This window comes from Manacus candei, unplaced genomic scaffold (genome assembly GCF_025592945.1).
Source record: "Manacus candei isolate 608988 ecotype Guabito, Panama unplaced genomic scaffold, ASM2559294v1 h1tg000198l, whole genome shotgun sequence".
NCBI classification, from domain to species: Eukaryota; Metazoa; Chordata; class Aves; order Passeriformes; family Pipridae; genus Manacus; species Manacus candei.
In genome coordinates, this window is record NW_026138246.1 from 88,975 (window position 1) to 110,746 (window position 21,772).

The 21,772-nt window shown below is 56.9% G+C and overlaps 1 protein-coding gene and 2 long non-coding RNA genes across 16 annotated transcripts; 1 reads left to right on the forward strand and 2 right to left on the reverse strand.

The window, feature by feature from the left end:
* The first annotated feature begins 1,381 nt into the window (after window positions 1–1,381).
* On the forward strand, window positions 1,382–21,130 carry EPHX2 (epoxide hydrolase 2). 12 transcript variants are annotated; one of them, XM_051774433.1, is made up of 21 exons: window positions 1,382–1,557; window positions 3,493–3,577; window positions 3,703–3,786; window positions 6,909–7,068; window positions 8,509–8,699; window positions 8,784–8,906; window positions 10,079–10,153; window positions 11,933–12,028; window positions 12,365–12,443; window positions 12,971–13,005; window positions 13,090–13,116; window positions 14,521–14,606; window positions 16,122–16,233; window positions 16,311–16,385; window positions 17,802–17,847; window positions 18,146–18,248; window positions 18,405–18,474; window positions 19,899–19,979; window positions 20,081–20,139; window positions 20,220–20,321; window positions 20,385–21,130. In XM_051774433.1, the coding sequence occupies exons 1-20, from the start codon at window positions 1,451–1,453 to the stop codon at window positions 20,302–20,304; spliced, it is 1,779 nt and encodes a 592-aa protein (XP_051630393.1). In that variant the 5' UTR covers window positions 1,382–1,450; the 3' UTR covers window positions 20,305–20,321; window positions 20,385–21,130. The 12 variants fall into 12 exon arrangements, with proteins under 12 accessions (XP_051630393.1, XP_051630394.1, XP_051630395.1 ...); XM_051774434.1 differs by lacking the exon at window positions 3,703–3,786 and having other exon boundaries at window positions 20,220–21,130; XM_051774435.1 differs by lacking the exons at window positions 1,382–1,557; window positions 3,493–3,577; window positions 3,703–3,786 and adding an exon at window positions 3,610–3,619 and having other exon boundaries at window positions 20,220–21,130.
* LOC127464201 (uncharacterized) lies at window positions 7,749–8,391 on the reverse strand. Of its 2 annotated transcripts, none has more exons than XR_007901231.1 (3): window positions 8,280–8,391; window positions 7,909–8,132; window positions 7,749–7,819 (listed from the first exon to the last, which is right to left on the reverse strand). It is a non-coding gene; the product is annotated as an uncharacterized LOC127464201 (long non-coding RNA). The 2 variants fall into 2 exon arrangements; XR_007901232.1 differs by having other exon boundaries at window positions 7,756–7,794.
* Window positions 14,755–15,905, reverse strand: LOC127464200 (uncharacterized). 2 transcript variants are annotated; one of them, XR_007901229.1, is made up of 3 exons: window positions 15,805–15,905; window positions 15,247–15,481; window positions 14,755–14,845 (listed from the first exon to the last, which is right to left on the reverse strand). It is a non-coding gene; the product is annotated as an uncharacterized LOC127464200 (long non-coding RNA). The 2 variants fall into 2 exon arrangements; XR_007901230.1 differs by lacking the exon at window positions 14,755–14,845 and adding an exon at window positions 14,906–15,007.
* Window positions 21,131–21,772: the final 642 nt, after the last annotated feature.

The window sequence follows — 21,772 nt, forward strand, 5'->3', positions numbered from 1 at the left end:
CTGGGACCCCCAAATCCATCCGGAACCCCCCAAATCCCATCCTGGGACCCCCCAAATCCATCTGAGACCCCCCAAATCCCCTCCTGGGACCCCCCAAATTCCCCTATGACCCCCAAACCCCCTCCTGGGACCCCCCAAAATCAATCTGTGAGCCCCCAGGTCACCCTGGGATGTCCCAAATCCCCTCCTGGGACCCCCCCCAAAATCAATCTATGACCCCCAAATTCCCTCCTGGGACCCCCCAAATCCATCCGTGCCCCCCCAAATCCCCTCCCGGGCCCCCCCAAATCAATCTGGGACCCCCAAATCCCCTCCTGGGACCCCCCAAATCCATCCGTGCCCCCCCAGATCCCCTCCTGGGACCCCCCAAATCCCCTCCTGGGACCCCCCAAATCAATCCGGGACCCCCAAATTCTCTCCTGAGACCCCCCAAATCCATTCGGGACCCCCCAAATCCCCTCCTGGGACCCCCCAAATCAATCCGGGACCCCCAAATCCCCTCCTGGGACCCCCCAAATCAATCTGTGACCCCCAAATCCCCTCCTGGGACCCCCCACATCCCCTCCTGGGACCCCTCAAATCAATCTGTGACCCCCCCTAGACCCTCCTGGGACCCCCCAAATCAATACGGGACCCCCCAAATTCCCTCCTGGGACCCCCCAAATCAATCTGGGACCCCCTTAAATCCCCCTGGGACCCCCCCAGCCCCTCCTGGGACCCCCCAAATCAATGTGTGACCCCCAAATCCCCTCCTGGGACCCCTCAAATCAATCTGTGACCCCCCCCTAAATCACCCTGGGGCCCCCCAGCGCCTCCTGTGAGCCCCAAATCCCCTCCTGGGACCCCCCAAATCGATCTGTGACCCCCAGATCCCCTCCCGGGACCCCCCAAATCAATCCGGGCCCCCCCAAATCCCCTCCTGGGACCCCCCAAATCAATCTGTGACCCCCCCCATCACCCTGGGATGTCCCAAAACCCCTCTGAGACCTCCCCCAAAATCAATCTGTGATCCCCCCCAAATCCCCCTGAGACCCCCCAGACCCTTCTGTGAGCCCCCAAGTCACCCTGGGACGTCCCAAAACCCCTCTGAGACCCCCCCCAAATCAATCTGTGATCCCCCCCCAAATCGATCTGTGACCCCCCAATCATTCTGTGACCCCCCCAAATCCCCCTGAGACCCCCCAGACCCTCCTTGGACCCCCCCAAATCAATCCGTGACCCCCCAAATCAATCCGTGACCCCCAAATCCCCTCCCGGGACCCCCCAAATCCATCCGTGCCCCCCAAACCCTCGGGCAAACGCCCGGGCCGGGCGGCGCTAGGACCCAGCCCGGGGAGGGGGGCGTGGCCACTACTCAGGGGGCGTGGCCACTACTCAGGGGGCGTGGCCTGGCGCTCCGTCAAGGGCGAGGCCGCGGGTTCGAGTCCCGGTTCCGACAGCGGCGGCGGCCATGGCCGTGGCGCGGCGGGTCGTGCTCTTCGAGCTCGGCGGGGTCCTCCTGGCGCCGGGCCTGCGGCACTTCCTGGGCTGCTGCGAGCGGGAATTCGCCCTTCCCAGGTACCCGCTTGGCACGGGCTCGGAGCGGCCCCGGAACGGGCCCCGGGCCCGGCCTTTCACCCGGTTTGACCCGCCCGCGCCTCGGCGAGCGGGCGCTCGGCCGGAGACCCAGAGAAACAAAAGGCGCGGATACCGCGTGTGACGGCGCCGCCCGCGCGCCTTTTGCGGGAGCGGGACCCCCGTTGCGGGGGGGGGCGGAATTTGGGAAAAGGGGGGGAGGGGGGGGGGAACTTTGGGATCGAGGGATAATTTGGGATATCTGGGAATGTGTGGGAATATCCTGCCTGCTTGTGCGGTGCTGGAAAAGCAGGGGGGCCTGTCCTGGGGGGGGGAGTGAGATGGAGGGGGGAGGATTTAGGGGCGGGTCAAGGGTTAAGGTTGATCCCTATTTTTCCATCGGGAATGTTGGGGAAAAAGCAGGAAGGAGGGCGGTTAATCATTAATTAAGCGGCGTGATTCATTAAGCCCATCCCCAGCTCAGGTGGGACCAAACCCCGCCCACCCCCTCCCAAAAAAAAAAACCCCAAATCCCAAAATCCCCCTCTGGACCCCCGCGAGCCCTTTTTTTTCCATGGAATATTTGGGATACGGCGATCCCAGAAAGTTCCCAGACAGGCTCTTCCTGTTGCGCGGGTGTTACAAAACCGCGGGCAGCCAAAAATAAACTCAGACATTAAGGAATTAAAAGCCTCGGGAGGAGCGGGAGCGAGAAATTCCCGGATTTTTTTTTTAATTTTTGGGGCCATCCAGCGATTTTTTTTTTTAATTGCCGGGATTTTATTCCCGGCGAAATTCCCGCCTGGATCCCGCGCCGGGCGGAGGGAATTGAGCTGCCAGTGGGAATAAATGTCCCGGGATGAGGGAGGGGGGATGCTCGGCACGAATAATCCTCGTTTCCCCAAAAAAATCCACCTCCTGTCCCCCAAAAAAATCCTCCGAAAATCCCCCCCAAAAAACCCCAAAAAAATCCCCTAAAACCCCTCAAAAAATCCCACAAAACTCCCCGAAACATACCCCAAAACCCCTCAAAAAATCCCACGAAACCCCCCCCAAAAATCCCACAAAACTCCCCGAAACATACCCCAAAACCCTCCCAAAAAATCCCCCAAAACCCCCCAGAAAATCCCCCAAAACCCCCCAGAAAATCCCCCAAAATTCCCCCAAAAATCCCGAAAAACCCCCTCAAAAAATCCTCCCAAAAAATCCTGAGACCCCCCCCAAAAAATCCCCCCCAAAAATCCCTAAATCCCCTCAAATTCCCGCAAAAAAATCCCACACCCCCCCCAAAAATCCCCCAAAATCCTGAGACTCCCCAAAAAATCCCCCCAAACCCCCTTTTACCCCCCCAGGATCCCCCCAACCCCCCTTAAATGGTCCCAAACCTCCCCAAAAATCCCCCAAATTCCCCCAATAAACCCCCAAAACCCCCCAGAAATCCCCGAATCCCCTCAAATTCCCGCAAAAAAACCCCCCAAAAATCCCCCAAAATCCCGAGAACCCCCAAAAAATCCCCCCAAAAATCCCCCCAACCCCCCCCCGAAATCCCCAAATCCCCTCAAATTCCCACAAAAAATCCCAAATCCCCCCCCTCAAAAATCCTCCAAAATCCTGAGACTCCCCAAAAAATCCCCCCAAAAGTCCCCCCAAACCCCCTTTCCTCCCCCAGGCCCCCCTAAGCCCCCATAAATGGCCCCCAAACCTCCCCAAAAATCCCCCAAAAATCCCTCAAATTCCCCCCAAAAAACCCCACCCCCCCAAAAAAATCCCCCCAAATCCCGAGACCCCCCCAAAAAATCCCCCAAAACCCCCAAAAACCGCCCCAAAAAATCCCCCAAACCCCCAAAAATCGCCCCAAAAAATCCCCCAACCCCCCCTTAAACGCCCCCAAACCCCCCAAATCCCTGCCCCGGTGACTTTTCCGCCTTTTCCCGGCAGGAATTTCCTCTGGAATGTGCTGCTTTCCGGGGGGTCTGAGAGTCCCTACACCCGAGCCCTGAGGGGGGAGATCCCCCTGAGCCAGGTGAGCCCCCAAATCCCAAATCCTGGGATCCCCCTGAGCCAGGTGAGCCCCCAATCCCAAATCCTGGGATCCCCCTGAGCCAGGTGAGCCCCCAAATCCCAAATCCTGGGATCCCCCTGAGCCAGGTGAGCCCCCCAATCCCAAATCCTGGGATCCCCCTGAGCCAGGAGAGCCCCCAAATCCCAAATCCTGGGATCCCCCTGAGCCAGGTGAGCCCCCAAATCCTGGGATCCCCCTGAGCCAGGTGAGCCCCCAAATCCCAAATCCTGGGATCCCCCTGAGCCAGGTGAGCCCCCAATCCCAAATCCTGGGATCCCCCTGAGCCAAGTGAGCCCCCAAATCCCAAATCCTGGGATCCCCCTGAGCCAGGTGAGCCCCCAAATCCCAAATCCTGGGATCCCCCTGAGCCAGGTGAGCCCCCAATCCCAAATCCTGGGATCCCCCTGAGCCAGGTGAGCCCCCAAATCCCAAATCCTGGGATCCCCCTGAGCCAGGTGAGCCCCCAAATCCCAAATCCTGGGATCCCCCTGAGCCAGGTGAGCCCCCAATCCCAAATCCTGGGATCCCCCTGAGCCAGGTGAGCCCCCAAATCCCAAATCCTGGGATCCCCCTGAGCCAGGAGAGCCCCCAAATCCCAAATCCTGGGATCCCCCTGAGCCAGGTGAGCCCCCAAATCCCAAATCCTGGGATCCCCCTGAGCCAGGTGAGCCCCCAAATCCCAAATCCTGGGATCCCCCTGAGCCAGGTGAGCCCCCAATCCCAAATCCTGGGATTCCCCTGAGCCAGGTGAGCCCCCAATCCCAAATCCTGGGATCCCCCTGAGCCAGGAGAGCCCCCAAATCCTGGGATCCCCCTGAGCCAGGAGAGCCCCCAAATCCTGGGATCCCCCTGAGCCAGGTGAGCCCCCAAATCCTGGGATCCCCCTGAGCCAGGTGAGCCCCAAATCCCAAATCCTGGGATCCCCCTGAGCCAGGTGAGCCCCCAAATCCTGGGATCCCCCTGAGCCAGGTGAGCCCCCAAATCCCAAATCCTGGGATCCCCCTGAGCCAGGTGAGCCCCCAAATCCCAAATCCTGGAGCCGGGGAGGGAGCGGGGGAGGGGGTTTTTTTGGGAAGAATCCCGAGGGCAAGGGGAGGTCCCAAAGCCTTGGGAGGAGGGAAAAGAGCTGGGATTGGGGGGAAATAACTGGGATTTGGGGGAAATAACTGGGATTTTGGGGTCCTAAAACCTTGGGAGGAGAGAAAAGAGCTGGGATTGGGGGAAAAGAAATGGGATTTGGGACACTCAGAATCGTGGGAGGAGGGAAAAGAGGCGGGATTTGGGGAAAATAACCGGGATTTGGGGTCCTGAAATCCATGTGAGGAGGGGAAACAGCTGGGATTTGGGGAAAACAACTGGGATTTGGGGAAAACAGCTGGGATTTGGGGTCCTAAAACCTTGGGAGGAGGGAAAAGAGATGGGATTTGGGGTCCTCAAAATCCATGGGATGACGGAAAACAGCTGGGATTTGGGACACTCAAAATCCTGGGAGGATGGAAAACAACTGGGATTTGAGGAAAACAGCTGGGATTTGGGGTCCCCAAATCCATGGGAGGAGGGAAAAGAGCCGGGATTTGGGGTCCTAAAACCTTGGGAGGAGGGAAAATAAGTGGGATTTGGGGAAAACAACTGGGATTTGGGGTCCCAAAATCCACAGGAGGATGGAAAACAAGAGGGATTTGGGGAAAACAACTGGGATTTGGGGTCCTAAATCCATGGGAGGATGGAAAAGAGTCGGGATTTAGGGGAAAAAACCAGGATTTAAGGTACTAAAACCTTGGGAGGAGGGAAAACAACTGGGACTTGGGGCACTCAGAATCCTGGGAGGATGGAAAACAACTGGGATTTGGGGAAAACAACCGGGATTTGGGGTCCCAGAATCCATGACAGGATGGAAAAGAACCGGGATTTGGGGTCCCTCAAAGTCTGGGATGATGGAAAACCACTGGGATATGGGGAAAATCACTGGGATTTGGGGTCCCCAAATCCATGGGAGGAGGGAAAACAAGAGGGATTTGGAGAAAATAATTGGGATTTGGGGCACTCAGAATCCTGGGAGGATGGAAAACAGCTGGGATTTGGGGAAAAAAAAACGGGATTTGGGGAAACTAACTGGGATTTGGGGTCCCAAAATCCATGGGATGATGGAAAACAGCTGGGATTTGGGGAAAATAACTGGGATTTGGGGAAAATAACTGGGATTTGGGGTCCTAAAACCTTGGGAGGAGGGAAAAAAACTGGGATTTGAGGAAAACAACTGGGATTTGGGAGCCCACAAGCTCTGGGAGGAGGGAAAACCACTGGGATTTGGGAAAAGAACCAGGATTTGGGGCACTCAAAATCCATGGGATGATGGAAAACGAGAGATCTGGGGGTAAAAAATGGGATTTGGGGAAAACAACCAGGATTGGGGGTCCTAAAATCCATGGGAGGAGGGAAAAGAGGCGGGATTTGGGGAAAAGAACTGGGATTTGGGGTCCTAGAACCTTGGGAGGAGGGAAAACAACTGGGATTTGGGGAAAATAACTGGGATTTGGGGCACTCAAAATCCACAGGAGGATGGAAAACAATTGGGATTTGGGGAAAATAACTGGGATTTTGGGGGGATTTTTGGGGGGGTCTCAGGATTTTGGGGGATTTTTTGGGGGGATCATGGGATTTTTGTGGGAATTTGGGGGGATTTGGGGCTTTTGGGGAGGGGATTTGGGGGATTTTTGAGGGGGGTTTGAGGGGATTTTTTGGGGGGTTTTGGGGCATTTTTGGGGGCTTTTGGGGCATATTTGGGGTAGTTTTAGGGCATATTTGGAGTAGTTTGGGGGCATTTTGGGGGGGTTTTGGGGGATTTTTGGGGGGTTTGGGAGGATTTTTTGGGGGTGTTTTGAGGCATTTTTGAGGAGTTTTGGGGGATTTTTGGGGGGATTTTGGGGGATTTTTGGGGGGCTTGGGGTGATTTTTTGGGGGGTTTTGGGGTGATTTTTTGGGGAAGTTTGGGGCATTTTGGGGGGATTTTTTTGGAGGGTTTGGGGGCATTTTTGGAGGGTTTGGGGGCATTTTTGGGGGGTTTTGGGGGGATTTTTGGGGGGTTTGGGGAGATCTTTGGGGAGTTTTGGGGGATTTTTGGGGGGGATTTTTTTGGGGGTTTTGGGCCATTTTTGGGGAGTTTTGGGGGATTCTTTTGGGGGAGGATTTTGGGGGATTTTGGGGTTATTTAAGGAGGGGTTTGGGTGGGATTTGGGGAGTCCTGGGGGAGCTTTTCCAAGGGGGGCAATTCCCAATGCCGGGGTTTTTCCAGCTGTGCCGGGAGGTGGACGAGGGCTGCCGGAGGGCGGCCTCTGCCTCGGGAATGGCAATTCCCGAATCCTTCTCCGTGGGAAGGGCCTTCCGGGCGCTGGCGGAACAGGGAAGGGTCTGTGTCCCCATCCTGAGGGCGGCGGCCATCCTGAGGAGGAACGGTGAGGGGGGAGTGGGATGGGATGGGATGGGATGGGATGGGATGGGATGGGATGGGATGGGATGGGATGGGATGGGATGGGATGGATGGGGTGGGATGGATGGGGTGGGTGGGATGGGATGGATGGGATGGGATGGGATGGGATGGGATGGGATGGGATGGGATGGGATGGGATGGGATGGGATGAGATGGGATGGGATGGGATGGATGGGATGGGATGGGATGGGATGGGATGGGATGGGATGGATGGGATGGATGGGATGGGATGGGATGGGATGGGATGGGATGGGATGGATGGGATGGGATGGGATTGGTGGGATAGGATGGGATGGATGGGGTGGGATGGGATGGGGTGGGATGGGATGGGATTGGTGGGATAGGATGGGATGGATGGGGTGGGATGGGAAGGGATGGATGGGATGGGATGGGATGGGATGGGATGGGATGGGATGGGATGGGATGGGATGGGATGGGATGGGATGGATGGGGTGGGATGGGATGGGATGGGATGGGATTGGTGGGATAGGATGGGATGGATGGGATGGGATGGGATGGGATGGGATGGGATGGGATGGGATGGGATGGGATGGATGGGGTGGGATGGGATGGGATGGGATGGGATTGGTGGGATAGGATGGGATGGATGGGATGGGATGGGATGGGATGGGATGGGATGGGATGGGATGGAATGGGACGGGTTCTACCACCACGTCCTGGTTAGTCCCACCTTGGGATTCTTGGGTTGGAATTCCCTGGATCCAGGACAAGGAAGGTCCTGGTTGGCTCCATCATGGAATTCCTGGGTTGGATCCACCACAGGGAATGTTGTGGTTGGTTCCACCTTGGGATTCCCGGGTTGGAATTCCCTGGATCCAGGACAAGGAATGTCCTGGTTGGATCCATCATGGAATTCCCTGGTTGGATCCACCTTGGGATTCCTGGGTTGGATCCATCATGGAATTCCCTGGCTGGTCCCACCTTGGGATTCCCGGGTTGGAATTCCCTGGATCCACCACAAGGAAGGTCCTGGTTGGTTCCATCATGGAATTCCCTGGTTGGGTCCACCTTGGGATTCCTGGGTTGGAATTCCCTGGATCCAGGACAGAAGTTCCTGGTTGGATCCATCATGGAATTCCCTGGTTGGAATTCCCTGGATCCACCACAAGGAAGGTCCTGGTTGGTTCCATCATGGAATTCCCTGGTTAGATCCACCTTGGGATTCCTGGGTTGGATCCAGCTTGGAATTCCGACTCACCCCCCCCCGGCATTCCTGAGCTCCCCCTCCCATCCCACTTCCCTCGGGAAGCTCCAACCCGGAATTTCCAACCCCTCCACCCACCCTTCCCCCTCCCATCCCCACGGAACCTCCGAATCCCAAAAAAAACCCCATTTGAGGGGCGGAGAGGGGAAACCCGGAGCTGGAATTACGCCCTTTTCCCAGGATTCCGGACCTGTGTCCTGGCCAACCACTGGCTGGACGACGGCGAGGGCCGGATCCGCCGGGCCCGGCTCCTGGATCTGCTCCGGAGGCACTTCCACCTGGTGCTGGAATCCTGCCGGATCGGGACGGGGCAGCCGGATCCCGGCATCTACTCCCGCGCCCTGGAAGAGCTGCGGGCGGAGCCGCGGGAGGTGCCGCCGGAATTCCCGAAAAAACAGGGGGATTTTGGGGGTCATTCCGGCCCCGGATTCCCGGGCTGATCCCGGTCGTTCCAGGCCATCCTGCTGGATGAGGTCCCGGAGAACCTGGAGCCGGCGCGGGAGTTGGGAATGGCCACGATCCTGGTCCGGGACACGGACACGGCGCTCGCGGAGCTGGAGGAGCTCTCGGGGCTCCAGGTGGGGATTCCTGGGATTCCTGGGATTCCTGAGGGAGCTGGAGTGCCCAGGCGGGGATTCCCAGGATTCCTGAGGGAACTGGGGTGTCCAAGTGGGGATTCCTGGGATTCTTGGCATTCCTGGGATTCCTGAGAGAACTGGAGTGTCCAAGTGGGGATTCCTGGGATTCTTGGCATTCCCTGGATTCCTGAGGGAGCTGGAGGGTCCAGGTGGGGATTCCCAGGATTCTTGGCATTCCCGGGATTTCTGAGGGAGCTGGAGCAGCTCTGGGGTGTCCAGGTGGGGATTCCCGGGATTCCTGGCATTCCCTGAATTCCTGAGGGAGCTGGAGTGTCCAGTGGGGATTCCTGGGATTCTTGGCATTCCCAGGATTCCTGAGGGAGCTGGATCAGCTCTGGGGTGTCCAGGTGGGGATTCCCGGGATTCCTGGCATTCCCTCTATTGGGATGTCCGAGTGGGGATTCCTGGGATTCCTGGGATTCCTGAGGGAGCTGGAGTGTCCAAGTGGGGATTCCCAGGATTCCCAGGATTCCTGAGAGAACTGGAGAAGCTCTCGGGGCTCCAGGTGGGGACTCCTGGGATTCTTGGCATTCCCGGGATTCCTGGGGGAGCTGGGGTGTCCAGGTGGGGATTCCTGGGATTCTTGGCATTCCTGGGATTCCTGAGGGAGCTGGGGTGTCCAGGTGGGGATTCCCGGGATTTTTGGCATTCTCGGTATTCCTGAGGGAGCTGGAGAAGCTCTCAGGGATCCAGGTGGGGATTCCCGGGATTCCTGGCATTCCCGGGATTCCTGAGGGAGCTGGAGCAGCTCTCAGGGTTCCAGGTGGGGATTCCCAGGATTCCCAGGATTCCTGAGGGAGCTGGAGTGTCCAAGTGGGGATTCCTGGGATTCTTGGCATTCCCAGGATTCCTGAGGGAGCTGGATCAGCTCTGGGGTGTCCAGGTGGGGTTTCCCGGCATTCCCAGGATTCCTGGACATCCCAGTGGGAGGAATTCCTGCCCATGGAATGGGATGAGCTTCAGGGTCTCTCCCCCCCCAAATCCTGGCATTCCAAGAATCCCGGGATCCCTGGAGAGCCGGGAGGGATGGGATGGGATCCTGGATCCCAAGGGACGTTCCCGGGAGCTCCGGGATTCCTCCGGAGCTCGATCCCTGCTCCCAAATCCCGCAGCTCCGGAGCCTGGAGGAGCCGATCCCGACCCCGTGCGATCCGTCCGACGTCGCCCACGGATACGTCCCCATCCGGGTACCCGGGAATCCCTGGGATTGGGAATGGGGGGGATCCAAGGGATATCTGGGAATGTGTGGGATCCAAGGGATATCTGGGAATGTGTGGGATCCAAGGGATGTGTCCTGGGAATGTGTGGGATCCAAGGGATGTGTTGGGAATGTGTGGGATCCAAAGGATATCTGGGAATGTGTGGGATCCAAGGGATGTGTTGGGAATGTGTGGGATCCAAGGGATGTGTTGGGAATGTGTGGGATCCAAGGGATATCTGGGAATGTGTGGGATCCAAGGGATGTGTTGGGAATGTCTGGGATCCAAGGGATGTGTTGGGAATGTGTGGGATCCAAGGGATGTTTTGGGAATGTGTGGGATCCAAGGGATGTGTCCTGGGAATGTGTGGGATCCAAGGGATATCTGGGAATGTGTGGGATCCAAGGGATGTGCTGGGAATGTGTGGGATCCAAGGGATATCCTGGGAATGTGTGGGATCCAAGGGATGTGCTGGGAATGTGTGGGATCCAAGGGATGTGTTGGGAATGTGTGGGATCCAAGGGATATCTGGGAATGTGTGGGATCCAAGGGATGTGCTGGGAATGTGTGGGATCCAAGGGATGTGTTGGGAATGTGTGGGATCCAAGGGATGTGCTGGGAATGTGTGGGATCCAAGGGATGTGTTGGGAATGTGTGGGATCCAAGGGATGTGCTGGGAATGTGTGGGATCCAAGGGATGTGTTGGGAATGTGTGGGATCCAAGGGATGTGTTGGGAATGTGTGGGATCCAAGGGATGTGTCCTGGGAATGTGTGGGATCCAAGGGATATCTAGGAATGTGTGGGATCCAAGGGATATCTGGGAATGTGTGGGATCCAAGGGATGTGTTGGGAATGTGTGGGATCCAAGGGATGTGTTGGGAATGTGTGGGATCCAAGGGATATCTGGGAATGTGTGGGATCCAAGGGATGTGTTGGGAATGTGTGGGATCCAAGGGATGTGTTGGGAATGTGTGGGATCCAAGGGATGTGTTGGGAATGTGTGGGATCCAAGGGATGTGCTGGGAATGTGTGGGATCCAAGGGATGTGCTGGGAATGTGTGGGATCCAAGGGATGTGCTGGGAATGTGTGGGATCCAAGGGATGTGTTGGGAATGTGTGGGATCCAAGGTTATCCTGGGAATGTGTGGGATCCAAGGGATGTGCTGGGAATGTGTGGGATCCAAGGGATGTGTTGGGAATGTGTGGGATCCAAGGGATATCTGGGAATGTGTGGGATCCAAGGGATGTACTGGGAATGTGTGGGATCCAAGGGATGTGCTGGGAATGTGTGGGATCCAAGGGATGTGTTGGGAATGTGTGGGATCCAAGGGATATCTGGGAATGTGTGGGATCCAAGGGATGTGCTGGGAATGTGTGGGATCCAAGGGATGTGTCCTGGGAATGTGTGGGATCCAAGGGATGTGCTGGATATCCTGGGATTGGGATGGAAGGGAGTGGTGGGCTCTGGAATTCCGGGATGGAAGGGATGGAAGGGGCTCTGGAATTCCGAGATGGAAAGGATGGAAGGGGCTCTGGAATGCTGGGATGGAGGGGATGGTGGGCTCTGGAATTCCAGGCTGGAGAGGGATGGTGGGCTCTGGAATTCCAGACTAGAGGAACAAGTGGACCCTGGAATTCTAGGCTGGAGAGGGTGGGGGGTTCAAAGGGGGTTGGTGGGCTCTGGAATTCCAGGCTGGAGGGAGCAATGGGCTCCAGAATTCCCGGCTGTATCCCATCTGTATCCCAGCATTCCCATTCCCTCCCAGCCGGGGGTGCAGCTGCACTTTGTGGAGCTGGGACACGGCCCCGCCGTCATCCTGTGCCACGGCTTCCCGGAATCCTGGCGCTCCTGGCGCTTCCAGGTGATCCCAGGGAACACGGAGCTCCAGGGGATCCTGGGGGGCCTTTCCCTTCCCTTCCCTTCCCTTCCCTTCCCTTCCCTTCCCTTCCCTTCCCTTCCCTTCCCTTCCCTTCCCTTCCCTTCCCTTCCCTTCCCTTCCCTTCCCTTCCCTTCCCTTCCCTTCCCTTCCCAAACCTTCCCTTCCCTTCCCAAACCTTCCCAAACCTTCCCAAACCTTCCCAAACCTTCCCAAACCTTCCCTTCCCTTCCCAAACCTTCCCTTCCCAAACCTTCCCAAACCTTCCCTTCCCAAACCTTCCCTTCCCAAACCTTCCCAAACCTTCCCAAACCTTCCCAGATCCCAGCTCTGGCCGACACCGGATTCCGGGTGATCGCCCTGGAGATGAAGGGATACGGGGAATCCACGGCCCCGCCCGGTCAGCTGGGAATGGGCTGGGAATGGGCTGGGATTGAACTGGGAATGGGGTGGGAATGGACTGGGAATGGTGTGGGAATGGGCTGGGAATGAGCTGGGAATGGGCTGGGAATGGACTGGGAATGGGGTGGGAATGAGCTGGGAATGGGCTGGGAATGGGATGGGAATGGGCTGGGAATGGGGTGGGATTGAGCTGGGAATGGGCTGGGAATGGGGTGGCAATGGGGAATCCATGGTGAGCTGGGAATGGGCTGGGAATGGGCTGGGAATGGGCTGGGAATGGGCTGGGAATGGGGAATCCACGGCAAGCTGGGAATGGGGTGGGAATGGGGTGGGAATGGGGATTCCATGGCGAGCTGGGAATGGGCTGGGAATGCCAAGGGCTGGAATGGGAATGGCCAAGCCCAGGATGGGGCTGGATGGAGGAATCTCCTCCAGAGGGTGGGAATCCATCCCGGTTTTTGGCTGGAACAAATCCTTGGAAAAGCCTGGGTGTTCCAATGATGGAGCCCCTTCCCTTTCCCGCAGATATCCAGGAATATTCCCAGGAGCGGATCTGCCAGGTGAGGAGGGAACGGGAGCGGGATGGGGAGGGATGATCCCGGTGGGAATGTGGGATCTGAGCCTCCCTCTCCTCCTTTTCCCAGGACCTGACGGTTTTCCTGGACAAACTGGTGAGGATTCCCCTCGGGGTGGGAATGGGAAGGGTGTTGGGATGATCCCAAGGAATGGGAATGGTTGGGAATGACAGCTGGAAGGATTCCAGGATGATCCCAAGGAATGGGAATGGCCAGGGAAAGACGGCTGGAAGGGTGTTGGGATGATCCCAAGGAATGGGAATGGCCAGGGAATGACAGCTGGAAGGATTCCAGGATGATCCCAAGGAATGGGAATGGCCAGGGAAAGACGGCTGGAAGGGTGTTGGGATGATCCCAAGGAATGGGAATGGTTGGGAATGATGGCTGGAAGGATTCCAGGATGATCCCAAGGAATGGGAATGGTTGGGAATGATGGCTGGAAGGGTGTTGGGATGATCTCAAGGAATGGGAATGGTTGGGAATGATGGCTGGAAGGATTCCAGGATGATCCCAAGGAATGGGAATGGTTGGGAATGATGGCTGGAAGGGTGTTGGGATGATCCCAAGGAATGGGAATGGTTGGGAATGATGGCTGGAAGGATTCCAGGATGATCCCAAGGAATGGGAATGGTTGGGAATGATGGCTGGAAGGGTGTTGGGATGATCCCAAGGAATGGGAATGGAGAAGGGAAAAAAGGGAAATGAAAAAGGGGAAAAGGAGGAGAAAAAAAGGGTGGAAAAGGAGAGAAAAGCCCAAGAAAAGGGGGGAAAAAAACAAGGAAAGGGGGAAAAGGAGGAGAAAACAAGGAAAGGAGAAGAAAAAAAAAAAGGAAAGGGGGAAAAGGGGAAAAAATCAGGAAAGGGGGAAAAAACAAGGAAAGGGAGATAAAACAAGGAAAGGGGGAAAAGGAGAAAAAAATCAGAAGAGGGGGGAAAGGGGAAAAAAACAAGGAAAGGAGAAAAAAACAAGGAAAGGGGGGAAAGGGGAAAAAAACACGGAAAGAGGGAAAAAAACAAGGAAAGGGGGAAAAGGAGAAAAAACAGGGAAAGAAGAAGAAGAAAAAAAAGGAAAGGAGGAAAAGGAGGAGAAAACAAGGAAAGGAAAAGAAAAACAAGGAAAGGAGAAAAAGGAGGAAAAACAAGGAAAGGGGAAAAAGGAGGGAAAAAACCCCTAAAAAATCAGGGAGTGAAGGAGAAAAAAGGCAAAAAAAGATGGAAAAAAGGCAAAAAAAGATGGAAAAAAAGGCGAAAAAAGATGGAAAAAAAGGCGAAAAAAGATGGAAAAAAAGGCGAAAAAAGATGGGAAAAAAGGCGAAAAAAGATGGAAAAATGGCAAAAAAAGATGGAAAAATGGCAAAAAAAGATGGGAAAAAAGCCAATGTTGGTGTTCCCGAGCTCCTTCCTGTTTCCAGGTCTGGGAATTCCCTCCCTGCTCCCGCTGCCCATCCCGGGCGGGTTCTCTGGGAATGGGGGATGTCCCTGACGTGCCTTTTCCCGCAGGGAATTCCGCAGGCGGTGCTGGTGGGCCACGACTGGGGCGGGGCCGTGGTTTGGAACATGGCCCTCTTCCACCCCGACAGGGTCAGGTGGGTCCCCGCGTTCCAGGGGCTCGGGAATTCCGGGATAAGGCTGATTATTCCCGCCGGGAAGGCTCAGGGCCGTGGCCTCGCTGAACTCTCTGTATCCCTGATCCCAAATTCCGGAATAACACTCATTTTTCCTGCCGGGAATGCTCAGGGCCGTGACCTCGCTGAACTCGCTGTTCCACATCCGGAATTCTGGGATAACGCTGATTTTTCCCGCTGGGAATGCTCAGGGCCATGACCTCTCTTAACACACCATTCCGCTGATCCTGAATTCCGGGATAACGCTGCTTTTTTCCTTTGGGAATTCTCAGGGCCGTGGCGTCGCTGAACACTCCATTCCACCGATCCAGAAATCCAGGATAACTCTGATTTTTCCCACTGGGAATTCCCAGGGCCGTGGCCTCTCTGAACATTCCATACCCCTGATCCCGAATTTTGGGATAACACTGATTTTTCCCGCCGGGAACGCTCAGGGCCGTGGCCTCACTGAACACTCCAAACTGCCTCCCAAATTCTGGGGTAACACTGATTTTTCCCTTTGGGAATTCCCAGGGCTGTGGCTTTGCTGAACTCACTGTTCCACATCCCGAATTCCAGGATAACACTGATTTTTCCCACCAGGAATGCTCAGGGCCATGACCTCTCTTAACATCCCATTCCGCTGATCCCAAATTCCAGGATAACGCTGATTTTTCCCACTGGGAATTCCCAGGGCCATGGCCTCACTGAACACTCCAAACTGCATCCCAGATTCTGGGATAATGCTGATTATTCCCACCGGGAATGCTCAGGGCCATGACCTCTCTTAACATCCCATTCCGCTGATCCCGAATTCCGGGATAAAGCTGATTTTTCCCACCAGGAATGCTCAGGGCCTTGGCCTCGCTGAACATTCCATACCCCGATCCCAAATTTTGGGATAATGCCAATTTTTCCTACCGGGAATGCTCAGGGCCGTGGCCTCGCTGAACATGCCATTCCACTGATCCCAGATTCCGGGATAACACTGATTATTCCCGCTGGGAATTCCCAGGGCTGTGGCCTCTCTTAACATTCCATTCCACTGATCCCAAATTCTGGGATAATGCTGCTTTTTCCCTTTGGGAATTCCCAGGGCTGTGACCTCTGTTAACAGTCCATTCCGCTGATCCCAAATTCCGGGATAACACTGATTTTTCCTGCCGGGAATTCTCAGGACCATGACCTCTCTTAACATTCCATTCTGCTGATCCCAAATTCCGGGATAACACTGATTATTCCCACCAGGAATTCCCAGGGCCATGGCCTCGCTGAACACTCTGTTCTGCATCCCAGATTCCGGAATAATGCTGATTTTTCCCGCCGGGAATGCTCAGGGCTGTGGCTTTGCTGAACTCACTGTTCCACATCTGGAATTCCAGGATGACGCTGATTTTTCCCACCGGGAATGCTCAGGGCCGTGACCTCTGTTAACACTCCATTCCACTGATCCCAAATTCCGGGATAACACTGATTTTTCCTGCCGGGAATTCCCAGGGCCGTGGCCTCGCTGAACACCCCGTACCGCCCGGCCGATCCCGCCGTGGACATCCTGGAGAAGATGAAGGAACATCCTGCCCTGGAATACCAGTTCTACTTCCAGGAGCCGGTGAGCTTCCCGGGGGCTTTTCCCGGGACGCGGGACGGGCGCGGAATTCCCGCCCTGGATCCCGGTTTTTCCCGCAGGGAGTGGCGGAGGCGGAGCTGGAGAAGGACATCGGGCGGACCCTCAAGGCCCTGATCCGCTCCGTGCACCCGGAGGTAACGCCGGGATCGGGGGAATTTGGGAATTATTTGGGGATTCGGGAATTCGGGAGAGGCTCCGGAGCGTCCCAGGGGGTCCCTTGGTCATGTTCCTGTCCCGGTTTGTCCTCATCTTCCCGACTTTTCCTGGGAAAGGCTGATCCCAGCGCTGGCATCCAGGGCTGTTCCATCAGTTCCCGATCCCTTGGGATGCTCCCAGCTCTGGTATCCATCTGTTCCCAATCCCTTGGGATGCTCCCAGCTCTGGTATCCATTGGATCCTGATCCCTTGGGATGCTCCCAGCTCTGGTATCCATTGGATGCTGATCCCTTGGGATGCTCCCAGCTCTGGTATCCATTGGATCCCGGTCCCTTGGGATGCTCCCAGCTCTGGTATCCAGTGATTCCCACTGCCTTGGGATGCTCCCAGCTCTGCTATCCATTGGATCCTGATCCCTTGGGATGCTCCCAGCTCTGGTATCCATTGGATCCTGATCCCTTGGGATGCTCCCAGCTCCGGTATCCAGTGATTCCTGATCCCTTGGGATGCTCCCAGCTCTGGTATCCAGTGATTCCCAATCCCTTGGGATGCTCCCAGCTCTGCTATCCAGTGATTCCCAATCCCTTGGGATGCTCCCAGCTCTGGTATCCATTGGATCCCGATCCCTTGGGATGCTCCCAGCTCTGGTATCCATTGGATCCCGGTCCCTTGGGATGCTCCCAGCTCTGGTATCCAGTGATTCCCACTGCCTTGGGATGCTCCCAGCTCTGCTATCCATTGGATCCTGATCCCTTGGGATGCTCCCAGCTCTGGTATCCATTGGATCCTGATCCCTTGGGATGCTCCCAGCTCCGGTATCCAGTGATTCCCGATCCCTTGGGATGCTCCCAGCTCTGCTATCCAGTGATTCCCAATCCCTTGGGATGCTCCCAGCTCTGGTATCCATTGGATCCCGATCCCTTGGGATGCTCCCAGCTCTGGTATCCATTGGATCCCGATCCCTTGGGATGCTCCCAGCTCTGCTATCCATCTGTTCCCAATCCCTTGGGATGCTCCCAGCTCTGGGAGTTGGTTCCTGGATCCCTTGGGATGCAGCAATTCCCGCTCCCTGCTCCAGGAAGGGCAGGACCCCCCATTCCCTATTCCCTCCTTACCCCATTCCCTGTTCCCTGTTCCTTCCCTGTCCCATTCCCTGTTCCCCATTCCCTGTTCCCTGTTCCCCGTTCCCTGTTCCCTCCCTGCCCCATTCCCCATTCCCATTCCCCATTCCCATCCCCATCCCCATTCCCCATCCCCACTCCCCATCCACATCCCCATTCCCCATCCCCATCCCCATTCCCATTCCCCGTTCCCATTCCCCATTCCCATTCCCCATTCCCATTCCCATTCCCCATTCCCATTCCCATTCCCATTCCCATTCCCTGTTCCCCCAGGACCGGCTGCCCCTCGGCCTCACCTTGCAGGGGATCCTGGAGCGAGGTCGACCGGGATTTGGGATGGGGGAGCCTGGGGGGGGGTTATGGGGTGGGCATATGGGGATATGGGGTTTGGGGAATTCCATGGGTTGGGCCGTGCTGGGATTTTGGGAATTCCATGGGCTGGGCAGTGCTGGGATTTGGGGAATTCCATGGGCTGGGCAGTGCTGGGATTTGGGGAATTCCATGGGCTGGGCAGTGCTGAGATTTTGGGAATTTCATGGGCTGGGCAGTGCTGGGATTTTGGGAATTCCATGGGCTGGGCAGTGCCATTCCTGCTGTTCCTCCTCCTCCTCTGCCAGGGGGACTCCTGGTGGGATTCCCTGAGGATCCCCCTCCCAGCCGGATCCTGCCGGGCCCCGAGCTGGAATATTACACCCAGAGATTCCGGAAATCCGGCTTCAGGTGGGGGGGGGGACCCCGGGCCGGGCTCTGTCACCCCCCAAAATCACAGAAGGGGGGTGGGATTTCCCTTCCAGGCTCTTCCCAGCGGGATGATCCCGGCCTGGGGGGGCTGGAGCCGTTCCCTGTCCATTCCCAGCCTGTTCCCACTTTTCCCAGGGGGCCCCTGAACTGGTACCGGAACATCCGAACCAACTGGAACTGGGCCCTCTCCGCCAGGGACAGGAAGGTGGGAGTGGGATCCCCTCTGTGTCCCTTGGGATCCCCCCTGTCCCTCTGGATCCCCCCTGTTGCCTCTGGATCCCCCCTGTCCCCTCTGGATCCCCCCTGTGTCCCCTTTGGATCCCCCCCATCCCTCTGGATCCCCCCTGTCCCCTCTGGATCCCCCCTGTGTCCCCTTTGGATCCCCCCCATCCCTCTGGATCCCCCCTGTGTCCCCTGGTCCCTCTGGATCCCCTTTGGATCATCCCTGTCCCCTCTGGATCCCCCCTGTGTCCCCTGGTCCCTCTGGATCCCCTCTGAATCCCCCCTGTCCCCTCTGAATCCCCCCTGTCCCCTCTGGATCCCCCCTGTCCCTCTGGATCTCCCCTGTGTCCGTTCTGGGATCCCTCCTGTCCTTCTGGATCTCCCTGAATCCCCTGTCCCTCTGAATCTCCCCTGTCCCTCTGGATCTCCCCTGTCCCCTCTGGATCCCCTCTGGATCCCCCCTGGCCCTTCTGGATCCCTCTTGTCCCCTCTGGATCCCCCCTAGATCCTCCCATCCCCTCCATGTCCCCTCTGGATCCCTGGATCCCCCCCATCCCTTCCATGCCCCCTGGATCCCCTCTATCCCCTCCATGTCCCCCGGATCCCTCCTGTTCCTTCCATGTCCCTCTGGATCCCTGGATCCCCCTTGTCCTCTCTGGATCCCCCCTGTCCCTCTGAATCCCTGGATCCCCCCTGTCACTTCCATGTCCCTCTGGATCCCCCTGGATCCCTCCTGTCCCTGCCATGTTCCCTCTGGATCCCCCTGGATCCCTCTTGTCCCCTCCATGTCCCCTCTGGATCCCCCCTGTGTCCCTCTGGATCCCTGGATCCCCCCTGTCCCTTCCATGTCCCCTCCAGATCCCTCTGGATCCCTGAACCCCCCCTTGTCCCCTCTGGATCCTCCATGTCCCCTCTGGATCCCTGGATCCCCCCTGGCCCCTCCATGTCCCCTCTGGATCCCTCTGGATCTCTGGATCTCCCCCATCCCTTCCATGCCCCCTGGATCCCTGTGGATCCCCTCCATGCCGCCCAAATCCCTCTGGATCTGGATCCCTGAATCCCTTCTGTCCCCTACATGTCCCCTGGATCCCTCTGGATCCCAGGATCCCCCCCATCCCTTCCATGTCCCTCTGGATCCCTCTGGATCCTTGGATCCCCCGTCCCTGCCATGTCCCTCTGGATCCCTGGATCCCCCCTATCCCCTCCATGTCCCCTCTGGATTCCTCTGGATTCCCTCTGGATCCCCCCTGTCTCTCTGGATCCCTGGATCCCCCCCTGCCCCCTCCACGTCCCTCTGGATCCCTGTGGATCCCTGTGGATCCCTGGAGCCCCCCAGTCCCCTCCATGCCCCCCCAGTCCCAGTGGATCCCTGTGGATCCCTGGATCCCCCTGTGGCTCCCGTCGCAGATCCCGCTGCCGGCTCTGATGGTGACGGCCGGGAAGGACCCGGTGCTGCTTCCCAGCCTCAGCAAGGGCATGGAAAACTGGGTAAGCCCGGCAATTCCCGGCCCCCATCCCACCAGGGAATGCCGGGAATGCCAGGATCCGACCCTCCCCCTTCCCTCTTTCCCACCCTCCCTCTTCCCAAGATCCCGCGGCTGCGCCGGGAGCACCTGGAGGAATGCGGGCACTGGACGCAGATGGAAAGGTGGGAGCCGGGATAACCCCCCCCCTTCCCAAGATTCCCGGGAATTCCGGCTCCCGGCCCATTCCCGGCTTTCCCCGCAGGCCGGCCGAGGTGAACAGGATCCTGCTGGAGTGGCTGGAAGGGCTCCCGCCGGACGTCCCTTTTCCCGGGAATTCCCGGCTGTGAACAGGAGCCTTTCCCAGCTTTCCCTTCCCTCCATCCCCTTTTCCCGGGAATTCCCGGCTGTGAACAGGAGCCTTTCCCACCTTTCCCTTCCCTTCCCTTTTCCCAGGAATTCCCGGCTGTGAACAGGAGCCTTTCCCGCCTTTCCCTTCCCTTTTCCCGGGAATTCCCAGCTGTGAACAGGAGCCTTTCCCAGCTTTCCCTTCCCTCCATCCCCTTTTCCTGGGAATTCCCGGCTGTGAACAGGAGCCTTTCCCGCCTTTCCCTTCCCTTCCCTTTTCCTGGGAATTCCCGGCTGTGAACGGGAGCCTTTCCCACCTTTCCCTTCCCTCCATCCTCTTCTCCCGGGACCCAGGGCTTGGAATTCCCATTGGATTTGTGCCTTTGCCCTTGGAATTGTGCCTTTGCCCTTGGAATTGTGCCTTTGCCCTTGGAATTGTGCCTTTGCCGCTGGAATTTTTTCCTTTCGGGGGCAGAATTTTTCACCTCCAGGCTTTGATTTTCCCGCCTTGGAGCCAAATTTTTTGGGAATTTTTGGGAATCTTTGGGGTGGGAATACAAGTCAATGGATGAGCCGGAGCCGGGAAGAGCTCCAAGCACCTCCCTGGAAAAGGGGGAGGGGGGGGTTTTGTGGGAATTTTGGGATGGATCCATCCCTTGGAGCTTCCCCATATCCCTGATCTCCCATCCCGGGGCTTTTCCGTGGGGTTTTAATGAGCCGAGAATTAATTAGTGATTGATAATTAATGATTAATAATTGATAATTAATAATTGGTAATTAATAATCGATAATTAACGCTGCCTTAAATAAACCCAGAAGTATTCCAGAGCTTCCGGTCTTCCTGGGATTCCTTGGGATGCAGCTTCTCCCTCCATTTTCCCCGGAATTCCGGGGCTCATTCCCTGCCTGGAGACACCTTTTCCCAAGTTCCCACACTCCTTGGGATGCAGCAGCTCCCATTTGGGGTCGGGGGCACATTTGGGAACTCCCTGGGATTTGGGAACACCCTGGAATTTGGGGGTGCACTGAAACTTGGGAATGCCCCGGGAATTTGGGAATTCTGCAGCCGGGAAGGTGTTGCAGTTTGGGAGAGCTCTGAAATTTGGGAATGCACTGGAATTTGGGAACACACTGGAACTGGGAATACATGGAATTTGGGAATGGCCTGAAACTTGGGAACTCATGGGAATTTGGGAATGCACTGGGATTTGGGAACATGCTATAATTTGGGAACACAATTCCTGGAATTTGGGAACACGCTGGAATTTGGGGGTGCACTGAAACTTGGGAATGCCCTGGGATCGGGAATGACTTGGAATTTGGGAACTCTGCAGTTTGGGAACACGTTGGAAATTGGGAATGCCCTGGAATTTGGGAAGGCATTGGAATTTGGGAACTCACTGGAATTTGGAAACACAGGAATTTGGGAATGCACTGGAATTTGGGAGTGGCCTGCCCCTTGGGAACTCA